Source organism: Oratosquilla oratoria, chromosome 14, assembly GCF_046742065.1.
Source record: "Oratosquilla oratoria isolate Oo_2021 chromosome 14, ASM4674206v1, whole genome shotgun sequence".
Taxonomy (NCBI): Eukaryota; Metazoa; Arthropoda; class Malacostraca; order Stomatopoda; family Squillidae; genus Oratosquilla; species Oratosquilla oratoria.
The window spans coordinates 19,100,985-19,113,538 of NC_134790.1; the positions used below are offsets into that span (position 1 = coordinate 19,100,985).

The following is a 12,554-nucleotide window of genomic DNA, read 5'->3' on the forward strand; positions in this document are numbered from 1 at the left end:
CGAACTGTACACCCATCCTATGCCTGTCCTATATCCATAAACAAAAACAATAATAAAAAATACATACATATGTATACCAAGGCTTTTTCCCCCTTACAAGGGGGGTAGCCAAAAAGGAAAAGGCATAAAATCATTCCCACCCATTCCATCCCTGAAAACACTCCACACCCCTCCACCCTCCCTCTTATCTGAGCACCTCCTGGATGACGGGTCATCCCTGCACCTTGTCCACTGCCCTGGGTCAGAAGCAGTGTCGCCAGACACAGCACATCCACAGCAAGGCCGCTTCATTAAATCGGCGACCACCCCTCTCCGTCCCCCCATGCATAAAAGGAGAAGACGGGGAGAAATCATTCATTGTCCCTCCAATCTTGAAATAATCATGGCTGGAGCAGGACCCTCACATGACGGTGGGTAGTGGGTACATATGCCTGGAGGCGGCAATTCTATCCTGGATTTACCACTCCCAAGGCTGACAAAATAATGATAAAAAAAGGTCAAACAAGACCTCAATATTTTACCATAATTGACAAAATTTCGCATTAGAATAAACAAAATATGAAATATTTTCCCCAATTCTTTCAGCAATAGGGAGATTTAAACATGAAATTTTAAATATGTTTATTTTGGGAGTCAATAGCTGAAATAAGATGTAAGGGGTGATGGTGGTAAGTGGGGATGGGGGTGTCACCAAGAACTTTCCCCTGGGCAGCACTTAACCCCTTCGTTACCGACCCGTCAACCTTACGTAAACAAATGTTTCAAACCGTCCCATGAATGGCTGGAGCCTTATGTTTGTAAACACAGACACTTGCCACCACGTGGGTAGAAATAACCCAGAAACCGAGGCCTTGAGAGCCCTAAATACACACAGTTTATAACTGTGACACATGCGTGTCACAGGGAGTACGCTCGGTTCCTGGCGGGTGCACTCAGCCATAACACGCAGGTGTCACAAAACATACATCCGGTACTCAAGGGGTTAAGGCTCTTTGGCTGGAGGGTCATCCCTGACCTCTGCCACACTTGCTCAAGTCAGAGGCAATGCAGTAAGACACGGCCAGAGACCACCAACTCCTCCCATTTCAGTCTCCCAACAGAAACACAATCAACCCCTCCATTTTCATGCAAAGGATGAAAGATATCACAATAGCTTGGTGTTGCTGTATTTCAAAAATTTTTACAACTGAGAAAGGTCATGACTTGCTCACCCTAATCAAAATATTACAAGTGTATATATGTCAATATATACAAAACTCTGGCTAACAAGGAGTATAATTTAACCCTACAAACTGAAACATGCTGTCTATGTAATTAGATCACATTTTCACCTCTGGTAAACCCTCAAGGAACTGACATCAAATAATGCTCAAGATTCAGTCCAAAACAACTCCTTTACAGTTACACTAAATGCAAACTGTATTCTTACATACAGATCATTCCTCCCCATCTTCACATTCCAATTGGTCTAGAAGCTCTAAAAGTATTCTTTTTGATTTCTTGAATTTCAGGCCTGAATCTCTAGATAATTAATGTAGGGTATAACTAGCAAACATTTTTCTGTTGTAACAAATAAATGACTAAAAATATTTGAAAGAATAAAGGGATCCCAGTGGAAGACGGCACACCTGATAACCATAAATCTTGCCGTTCACCAACAGAAACTGGGTACACAAACTCTACCGAATCTAGAGCGTAGGCAGAACTTCCTGTTGTTCAAGAAATACGGCTTGTTACAACTTCAAAGGTGCCCGAGGACATCACTTTTCTCCCACTGCCCTCTATTATGCACTATCCCCCATTCCTATTATCTAAACTTTTCTAGAGCTTTCTGCAGGATCACAGCATCCACCTTGGTTCCTTATGTGAAGTCACTTATTTGCATGCATATACTATATATATAATCTCCGTTTAACAAGTTTTAGGTGGATAAAATACTGTCTTGTTTGCTTGTAACTGAAAGATAAATCCTAGTTATGTTAGGAATTGCATACAATCACAGACAGTGTTTATAAGATTCAAAGATAAAGAGAAAAATATACAAAACCTTGCTTCACTCACTGTCAGTCCATTCATTAACATTACTAAAAATGCGTGTTGTTACGCTACCCCTCTCCTGCAATGGCAGCTCACTATGCAAGTCAACTTATGCATTAGGTAGATACAATTCAAAACAGGTCATGTCCTGTGAATTTAAACTTGCATGATAAATTACAATGTAGATTTCACTGCAAAATGAATGACTAGTACTAATACTTTCACTGTAGTAATAAAAATAAATAGTCTCGTGCATGTGTCTATAGCCAGATGTACATATTTTGTCGCTAATAATTTGTCAGTTTTTACATCCAGCCACATGTACAAATCTGGTACATGCCATGATATTAAATCACTCAAGCCCAATTTTCCTTTTTAAGGACATAACTGTTCTGAACTCCTTTTCAATATATGTATTTCTAAAGATTATTAACAAATTGTCCAGAAACTAAAACTATAGTTTTCTTCTAAAATTTTCAAAGTTCCCTCCAATATTCAGATCTTAAAACTACACAAACTAATGGATATGCACAGTTCCTAAGATGCTTCTCTTCTTATACTTTGTTGAAATAATCTCACCACTAATAATCAATGCTCAGCTATCTCACATATTGGTTAACATTCTTTAATGCTCAAAAAATTTCAGTTTTACAACAATTATTATACAACTTCGACTATTATCTAAATATCATGTACTGGGAAACTATATGATTTCATTCAGGTAAGGGGCAACTCATGACAAAATACGATCTCTATCACCCAGGAGAACTAATTTCCCCACAAGTCTGACATTCCACTGAATAAGAGCGTTTCACAAAACCCCCCCAAAAAAAAAAGCATCTCCTGGTCAAAGAAGAAATCCCCCAGCCCAGTAACACACTTCATAGATTGTGTGTGCATATGTATATACACACATATACCAAAGGCTCTTTCTCTTGGCTAAACAGGTATAAATATTTCAATACTGTAAACACCTCCAAACTGGTGACATACTTTATAGTTTTTGATCTGAATACTGCCACACTCTGTTCAAGCATGGAAAAGGGTTCCCTGTATTGAAGAGACATAAAAAAAATAAACATGTTGCCTTGGGTTTCTTCAGCTGAAGACTTGCAGTCCCAACTAAGATTAACGAATTTAAACACGGCTTCATACCAGATCTGACCGTCTCTACAAATCGTACTAAATCCATATTCAGAACTTTTCTATTCATTTCAACAAATATATTAAGAAAGGCTATAGAGAAGAGAAACTTTTGCGTATACCAAATACAATTATCATTATGTGGTCCTTTCCACCACATCTGAGGCTTCCTATAAAGTAAAACTGGACCAGTTTCTCTTACTTGCTATTGGGTACTTTTTTTTTTAATATTTCAGCCATGCCCTGTGAGATGGCTAGGCACGAATGCCTCTGCTGGAAGTCGGAAATTTAAGACTATGCCCTGTCACCAAATGCTGACTCTAGCAGACTTGAACTATCCAAGTTCTCGTCTCCAGGTGTCCACATCCTCATATGCTCTGCCATCATGCTCCTCAACATATAGCAGTGTGTTAAAAAAACTCATACATATATATATATATATCTCCAAGATCTATGCCCATTAAGTGCTTTCTTCACTAAATCACCAACTATGTAAAAACCCTTCTTCCTAATTGGAAATAAGACATACTAGTGTCAGCTGCACCTTGCACCAAACACATGGTCTCGGATATAATGGAGAGATGAAAAAGAAGATGAACATGTATATGTATGCATATGCATGCATGTGTATATGTATGTGTGTATATATATATATACATATATATATATATATATATACACACACACACACACACACACGTATGCAAGACTTCAAACCTGTTTTAACATGAAAAACTCAAAATTTTGCAAATGGACATGAGAAATGCATACAAGTCATCATACATACAAACTCCACCCAACTCACTAGAATCTTCATGAATTTATATGGAAAAAATATATATAATCGCCTTGTCATTTACGAGAATATTGCATTGAAAATGGAAGAATATTGGCCTCACTTCAGTTGACCCTATCTACTCAACTATGTGTGCACCTAAACTTAAAACTAAATTCAAAAGGCTGTGTATCATTCAAAATTTCACTTTGTTGCTGTAATTTCCAAGTTACCCTATTTCAACAGCTTCATGACAGGAATGTCTTTGTTTATCAGATGTTCAGTATTATGCAAACCGGAAACAATGAATGCGCCAGAAAGCAGAACATCTCAATACATTCGAGAGTCAGATTGCGAAAGTGCAGCAAAGTTGAAGACGAAGATGCTGTGCAGATGACAAATGAAAAACTACTTGGACAAGTCATATCCACGACAGAAAAATGAAAATAACTATGAATGCCTTACGACTAAAAAGTCTGTTGGGTATCTAGCCATGTATCAGTTCCTGAATAATTAAGTGTATATACATGTCTTTGCTGGTATAATATTAATACAAGTTGAGGAGTTAAGGGGGATTAAATACTTCAATGAGCATACGGCTGCACATGGACAAAGATCAGAAACATAAAAGAAAACCTGAGATGCAAAAGAGATATTAAGACGAAACGGCTCTGATCTTGGCCGTGGCTGGTTCTATCATTCCTACTCGCTCCAGGAATGCCATGACCTGGGCCTCATACTCATGCCGGTGTCGGTGATAGTGACTCACGTGGGGAGACCGGTCCCAGCATTTGACAAATACCTGCAAATATAAACAAATAAAAAGTCATAAAATACACAAGATCTTTTTCTTTAAACTTCATGCTACTTCATACAAAGTGCAGCAGCTTAATATGGGAAAGAAAAATCCTCATTCCTTCCATTCCAATCTCCTTCCTTTCACTCGTTTCTGCCCAAACCATGATTGCATCGTACTACTTCCCCAGAAGTACAGGTTAATCTTAGTTGCACTCCTCAAATGGAAGAGATCAACTTTCTCTGTACAAGTTCTTCCTGAATTGCATGAGATTCATTCTTGAAATTATTGTGCAACTCAATTCATGCAAAGTACAATCTTTCTATGTACACATTCCAAAAAGCCAGCCAAGGCATATACCCATCCCTTTCCCATCCCACACCTACCTAAAACCTTTTTAATTTCCTTTTATCTTAGTGTAAAGGCTGTCAAGATAGTTTTCCCAGTTTTCCATAGCATAGAAGCTATACTGTCCTATCTAACTCCATAAATTATTTCAAAGTTAGGTAAGATCTATATCTACATACCAATGGTTTCTTCCCTCTTTTAAGAGCAGTATCCAAGTGCTAAGATAAGAGGGAGGGTGGAGGGGAGTGGAGTGTATTTTGGGATGGAATGGGTGGAAATGATTTTATGCCTTTTTCTTTTTTGGCTACCTCCCTTGAAAGGGGGAAAAGGCCTTGGTATATGTATGTATGTATCCAAGTCAAAGCTACTCAAACTTGCATTCACCACCCTTGTTTCCCTCTTATCTTAGCTCCTCATGGATATCTGTCTCCTGTCCGCTGCCCACACCAGAAGCAAAAATTAACTCCGCAGACTAATCACTCCCAAAGACATTATGATGTTCAGGTCACCACCTTGCATTACCAACAAAGAACTGGCCTAGCAAAGGATACGAATTGCCCAAAATATAACCAGCACACACAACACAGAGCCCCTACATACATATACCAAAGGCTTTTTCCCCCTTACACGGGGGGGTAGCCAAAAAGAAAAAGGCATAGAAACCACTCCCACCCATTCCATTCCATACATATTCCACTCCCCTCCACCCTCCTCCCTCCCTCATATCTTGGCACCTCCTGGATGACGGGTCATCCCTGCATCCTGTCCACTGCCCTGGGTCAGAAGCAGTGTCGCAAAACACAGCACATCCACAGCAAGGCCGCTTCATAAATTCGGCGACCCTCCCCTCTCCGTCCCCTCATGCAGAAAAGGAGAAGATGGGGAGAAATCTACACAGAGCACCTAATACTTAAATTTCCTTCACTCTCACACTCCAAACAGCAAAACAAAATCTCTCCATTGAGTGACTTGTGGACTGAACTAGAACTGGCGGCTGTGACTGATTTTCTGGGGACCACAAGTTTCCTGCAAGGGAAAACTAGATTGAATGATTAATCTAAATTGTCAAATGCAAAAAAATTTGTTTACTTACTGGTATACCCTTAGCTTCCCATTTTCTGTACACTTTGGCATTCATTTCTGGCGTGGACACGGGATCCGTCTTCGAGAGCAAGAAAAGGCCTGGCACATTGACAAAGCACTGGTGCATCTTTGCGCTGGCTCTCTCATAGTGTATTGTAGCTGCATCGTAATTGGCTGCCATGAACCACCTGTAAAAAGAAAAGAATACATACATATACCAAAAAGAAAAAGGCATAAAATCATTCCCACCCATTCCATCCCTAAATACACTCCACTCCACTCCCCTCCACCCTCCCTCTTATCTTAGCACCTCCTGGATGACGGGTCATCCCTGCACCTTGTCAACTGCCCTGGGTCAGAGGCAGTGTCGCAAGTCACAACACATCCACAGCAAGGGCGCTTCATTAAATCGGTGACCCCCCCTCTCCGTCCCCCCATGCATAAAAGGAGAAGACGGGGAGAAATCCCTTCGAGATATGAATAATTCTATAAAAAAAATGAATTCTCTTTGCTGAACAGACATTCCTCTTGCATCAAATACCACTTTCACCTTGACATCTTGACCACAACTTATCATGCCTTTATTCACCTCAACCTTTTCTTTGGTCTACCCCTTACTCTCATTCCTAGCACCATGAGAATTCACAAATCCTTGAGGGAAGTTTGTTCTCAACCATTCTCACAATATGACCAAACTGCCTCAGGCTGGCCTGTTCTACTCTTCTTAATTCTATCTGAACCCTAGTTCATTTATGAACTCTACTGTTCCTTTGTCTATTTTTTAACTCCATACAAACCCCTTCAGCATCTCTGTTCCATCGACTCCACACTTTTCATTCTCATATTCATCACTCCGACACACAAGTCAGCACAATTATGGCTTAATTCATTCTTTTTATTGCTTCACTACTTCTAACCCAGAGCAGCGGACAAGATGCAGGAATGACCCGTCATCCAGGAGGTGCCAAGATAAGAGGGAGGGTGGGTGGGAGTGGAGTATGTTGGGGATGGAATGGGTGGGAGTGGTTTTTATGCCTTTGTTTTTTGGCTACCTCCTTTGTAAGGGGGAAGAAGCCTTTGGTATATTTATGCACTGTTCCTTCATCTATTTCTCAACTCCATACAAAGCCCTTCAGCATCTCTGCTCCAGTTATTCTACACACTTTTCATTCTCATATTCACCACTCCCACACATAAGTCAGCACAATTATTGCTTTATTCATTCTTTTCATTGCTTCCATTGACATTCTTTTACTTCTCCATACCACCCTCAAGACACCTTCCACCCTCTCTCCCTTCCTTACTCTATGACCAATGACATCAACCAGGCACTAGCCCCTCTGGAGAATGAAACCACAGAATACATTTTCTTACAGTGCTCATAACATACATATATACATACATACATACATATACCAAAGGCTTTTTCCATACATGCATCACAAAAAGCTCTTTCCCCTTATAAACGGGTTGGCCAAGTCAAAACATACACTCACCCTTTGCCCATCCCAAACACATTTGATGGCCCCTCTATCTTTACTCCTTGGAGATTAAGGGTCATTCCTGTTCCCCGCCAATGCAGTGAAACAATACAATCTTTACTCCATGTGTGTTATGGGTCAATCTGATGACCGTTTCCAAATCATTCAAGGCCATAGGTCTCATACACGAGAGTGAGAACTTTCCATGTTCCTCACATTTCCTTATTTGCTCCACACTTGTTACAGTTACTATTTTCATCAACTCCTCTCCACCCACTGTCCAACCGCTCTAATACTACACCTCACACTGTCAGACTGTCACTTACAATCTCCTCATACTTCTTCCGCATCACCTTTTTCTAGTTTTGTGTTCATTTAACAATTTAATAAAGACAAAAAAATAAATAAATAAAAAATAAAATAAAAAATAAAATAATAATAATAATAACTTACTCAAGATATTTTTTGAGTGATGCTTGGAGGACTTTGTTGTTGGTGAGGGCCCGGGGCATGCCTACAGGAATACCGTCCATATCCACACCACTGTCCCATATCTGGCCAACAAATCTGTTCAGTAGATGACCGTGGGTCTTGAAGTCTCTCTCAACCTGAAAGAAGCAAAGAACATTTTGGAGCAGGAGGAAGTGAGACAAGACAAAGAAGGGAAATAAGAGTGAGTGAGTGAGTGAGTGCTTTGAGTTTCACTAACTGGAAACCCACAGTCCTACATTGGGAGGCAACAGTCCTCAAACCCTCCAACAGATCTCATTGGGATTGTTATAAGCATTGTATTCGTGTGGGAGTGATTCCTGCCGCTGATTTATGGTAGCTGTTAGAGGGGAGCAATCTCAATTTGTCAACTCTGCTTTTGTGAGAAAGTGGAGGAAATAAAGCTGAAGAGAGTGAGTTTGGCCCCAAGCTGGAGGCTGAATGTCAGCTTCTCGGAACTGTACTTCCAGATGGTGGCGAGGGTGTTGATGGGTTTTGAAAACAAATGAAGGGGAAGATGAATCTCTCGCAGCAGCAGGTTGCTGCAACTGACAGCTGTTTCTCATTTCCCACTGAGTGGGAGGGGGATGATGAAAAGAGAGTAGTGGAAGTATAACTAAAATAATTTTTTTTTGGCTTTCAGTCTAATATCATAAACTTACCTTCTTAACCTCTTCACTCCGGGGCACATCGCACGTCTGGCAGCATTAGCTGCCCGACGTGCGATGTTGCATCATAATAATTGCATTATAAAAAATAAAGTCAGTGCTCATTCGTTCGTTCTCTTTCACCCGTGAATTTTGATAACCATAGAAAATATGATGAAGCCAGTTTAGAGAGAATGGAGGTTACGCAGGAACGACTACAATAAATATAATCAAGACGCCGACGTCGGCATCATCGCGTACCCACTTGCTCCTCATGACGCCTACGTAGGCGTCACCGTATGGAAGTGGTTAAAGAAGGCAAAGATGATGCTTCCTTACAGAGGAATTTTTGAAGCAAGTGGGGATGCTCACTGGCCAAACAACTTAAGAGTGTTACTACTTGAGCGACAGGTCAGGAGTGGAGGTGGTGTAAACATGCTGGGGGGGCATGAGCTCATAAAGGCATACTACATTCAATTTCTTCCTTCAAAAGGTCCTCAAAAAGGAAGCACTGAGAAGGGGAGTCTCATGACATTGAAGCAATGCTATAACATGTTCAACCAGCAAACATCTTAAGATCGTTAGCCTTCAATAATATAATTTACAGTGGCAATTTACAGTGGTGGAAGGAGTGAACATGAGGGGGCGTCTTAGGATGAGATGGATGGATGGGGTGAAAGGGGCATTACAAAAGAGAGGAATGTCTGTGGAGGAAGGACAGGAGAGGACAGAAGATTGGGGTAAATGGAGAGGGGTTGTGTTTAGATGATGCTGTGATGCATGAGGGGGAATGGGTGGGGGATGGGAGGTGAGGAAGTATGTATGAGAAAAAATATGACGTAGCCCAAAGGGATTTCTCCCCGTCTTCTCCTTTTCTGCATGGGGGGATGGAGAGGGGGGTCACCGAATTTATGAAGTGGCCTTGCTGTGGATGTGCTGTGTCTTGCAACACTGCTTCTGACCCAGGGCAGTGGACAGGATGCAGGGATGACCCATCATCCAGGAGGTGCCAAGATAAGAGGGGGGGAGGAGGGTGGAGGGGAGTGGAATATATAGGAAATGGAATGGGTGGGAGTGGTTTCTATGCCTTTTTCTTTTTGGCTACCCCCCATGTAGGGGGAAAAAGCCTTTGGTATATGTATGTATGTATGTACAGTGGCTATATAAAATTCAAACACTTTCAACCAACAACATACTTGGTCAATTTGGCTTGGTAAAATTTGGTGTGGGATGAGACATAGATAGATAGGTACGATAAATTGGTGACTAGGTGATGGGACCCAGGAAGTGTTAGGCATGTGTATTTACCTAGTTGTATCTTATGGGAAGGGGAGCTACACTTATGGTGTTCTGTCTCTGTATCTTGTCATATCTAATTTGTTCTTAAATTCTTGTGCTGTTCTCATTTGTTCTTAAATTCTTGTGCTGTTCTCATTTGTTCTTAAATTCTTGTATTGTGTGTCTATATACATGTATGTACTCGAAATATCATTCTGCTGTGGTGAACAGTCCCCCACATGTGGATCTACGAAACATGTTGGCTTACAGTATCGTCACTGCAGAAATGGGACAGACATGGAATTTATATGTTGTGTAGAAACAGCTGGCCTTCGGCCTTATACTACTATCGTGTAGGTTAAGTCCATATTACGCCAGTACTACAAACATCTGTATCCCCATGAAAGCACAACATAGGCCCTGCTGAGCCATGTTTCAGTGAGGTTGGGTCCTTTGCTACTTTAGGGTATGCTGGCTGTGTATATAAGGAGCCAGGTTTTGGTCTCCATAGGCAGTTGTCTTCAGTGCTTGTAACTCAGCGGTGCTCGTCCTAAGGCCACACGGCCAACTTTGCAGTCGGGTAGCCTTGGAGCTTGACCACCTGACCCAGCCTAGGTCAACACTCGCACTAACCATAATATAGCAAAGAATCTCACTTGAGCTTCATTCACTCCCTAGTCACCATAGTCTAGGTAACGTTCACATAATGTTACACTGCCAAGGGCAGATACTCAGTGAGGATTTAAAAATCAACAGCAAGTGTTATAAACAAGAATAAAAGCAGGGAATACTACCTTGACCATGACCTCTGTGAACACGTAACCTCCCACACTGAAACCATGTACCAGCAAAGGTGCATGAGATGGATTGGCATGTAAGAAGTCTAGCACCTGGTCTGCTACCATCTGCAAATCAAATAAACTCATTAAAAGACTTCTTTTTAATTTCAGCAGCAAATGGTTCTAATAAAAATAGAAAAAAAATAATCACTGCATATAGAGTTCTTCAGTATGTCAACAGTATCCATATTTCTAATATTTCATGCATTTGTAACTTTTAATATTCGTCACATAGAGACTTACATGTGACCCTCTGGTGGGGCGAAGGAGGTCAATTGGAGAAATGCGAACCTTAAGAACATCAATGCCCATATCCGTGTAGAACTGTGCATATTTACGTATGTGACGTTCCTTAGACATGAGCCAACAGAAAAGGAGAGTCATAGGCCTTTCTCCGTTACTGAGTGCCTTTGCCATCTGTCAAATAAGAGACGTAAATGAGCCACCCATACAATAATATACTCTAAGCATACATGTACCAAAGGCTTTTTCCCCCTTATACAGGAGGTAGCCAAAAAAAAAACAAAGGCATAAAAACCACTCCCACCCATTCCATCCCTATCTTTTATAAATTCAAAACCACACAAAGAAGACAAAATCTAAAACTATAGATAAAACTAAAGCTGCGTTTGCTTGACAATAAAGAAAGACAGTACCACCATGAGGGTGACTCCTTTCCTATATATCACAATTGGATACATTTACAATATTCAGATTAGGAGAGGAACAGAAGGAGTAATTGGTGAGGAACAGTGTGGATTTAGGACGGGTAGAGGTTGTGTAGATCAGATCTTTGTGGTAAGACAGATATGTGAGAAAGCTATAGGAAAGGGGAAGGATGTTTTTTGGGCTTTTATGGATCTGGAAAAGGCTTATGATAGGGTAGACAGAAAGGCACTGTGGGAGGTTATGCAGATTTATGGGATAGGAGGAAAGCTTTTGGGAGCTGTCAAGAGTTTTTATGAGAGTAGTAGAGCATGTGTCAGGATTAGAAATGGAGAGAGTGAGTGGTTTGAAGTAAAGGTGGGACTTCGTCAAGGATGCGTTATGTCGCCCTGGCTGTTCAACTTATACATGGATGGGGTGGTGCGAGAGGTGAATGCTAGGGTAGTGGGTCAGGGATTGGAGATGGTTAAAGAAAATGGAGAAAAGTGGGAGGTGAGCCAGCTGTTGTTTGCAGACGACACTGCGCTTGTGGCAGGGTCAGAGGAGGGATTGAGGAAGCTGGTGGCAGAGTTTGGGAGAGTATGTGATAGAAGAAAGCTAAAGATAAATGTGGATAAAAGTAAGGTGATGAGATGTACAAGGGGTGAAAGTGGCAGTAGACTGGAAGTGAACATTAAGGGAGAGCGACTGGAGGAAGTGGATAGTTTTAGATACTTGGGTGCAAGTGTAGCAGGAAAAGGTGGAGTGAAGGTGGAGGTAGAATGTAGATTGAGAGAAGCGAGTAAATGCCTTGGTGGTTTAAAGAGTGTAATGAGGAATAGACATTTGGGAATGGATGCGAAGAGGAGACTGTATGAAGGAGTGATTGTGCCAACAGCACTGTATGGGGCAGAAACGTGGAATATAAGAGAAGAAGAGAGAAGGAGTTTGAATGTGTTTGAGATGAGGTGTCTGAGAAGTATGGTGGGGGTT

The 12,554-nt window shown here is 41.2% G+C and overlaps 1 protein-coding gene across 4 annotated transcripts in view; it reads right to left on the reverse strand.

Moving 5' to 3' along the window:
- Positions 1–1,150: 1,150 nt before the first annotated feature.
- LOC143032774 (uncharacterized) overlaps positions 1,151–12,554 on the reverse strand; it is a 26,307-nt gene continuing 14,903 nt past the window's right edge. For all 4 annotated transcript variants that reach the window (XM_076197794.1, XM_076197791.1, XM_076197793.1 and 1 more), the window contains exons 4-8: positions 11,160–11,333; positions 10,872–10,982; positions 8,117–8,271; positions 6,193–6,370; positions 1,151–4,757 (exon numbers count right to left, since the gene is read on the reverse strand). In XM_076197794.1, coding sequence (XP_076053909.1) covers positions 4,611–4,757; positions 6,193–6,370; positions 8,117–8,271; positions 10,872–10,982; positions 11,160–11,333 — 765 coding nt within the window. In that variant the 3' untranslated portion in view covers positions 1,151–4,610. The remainder of the gene's footprint in view (positions 4,758–6,192; positions 6,371–8,116; positions 8,272–10,871; positions 10,983–11,159; positions 11,334–12,554) is intronic.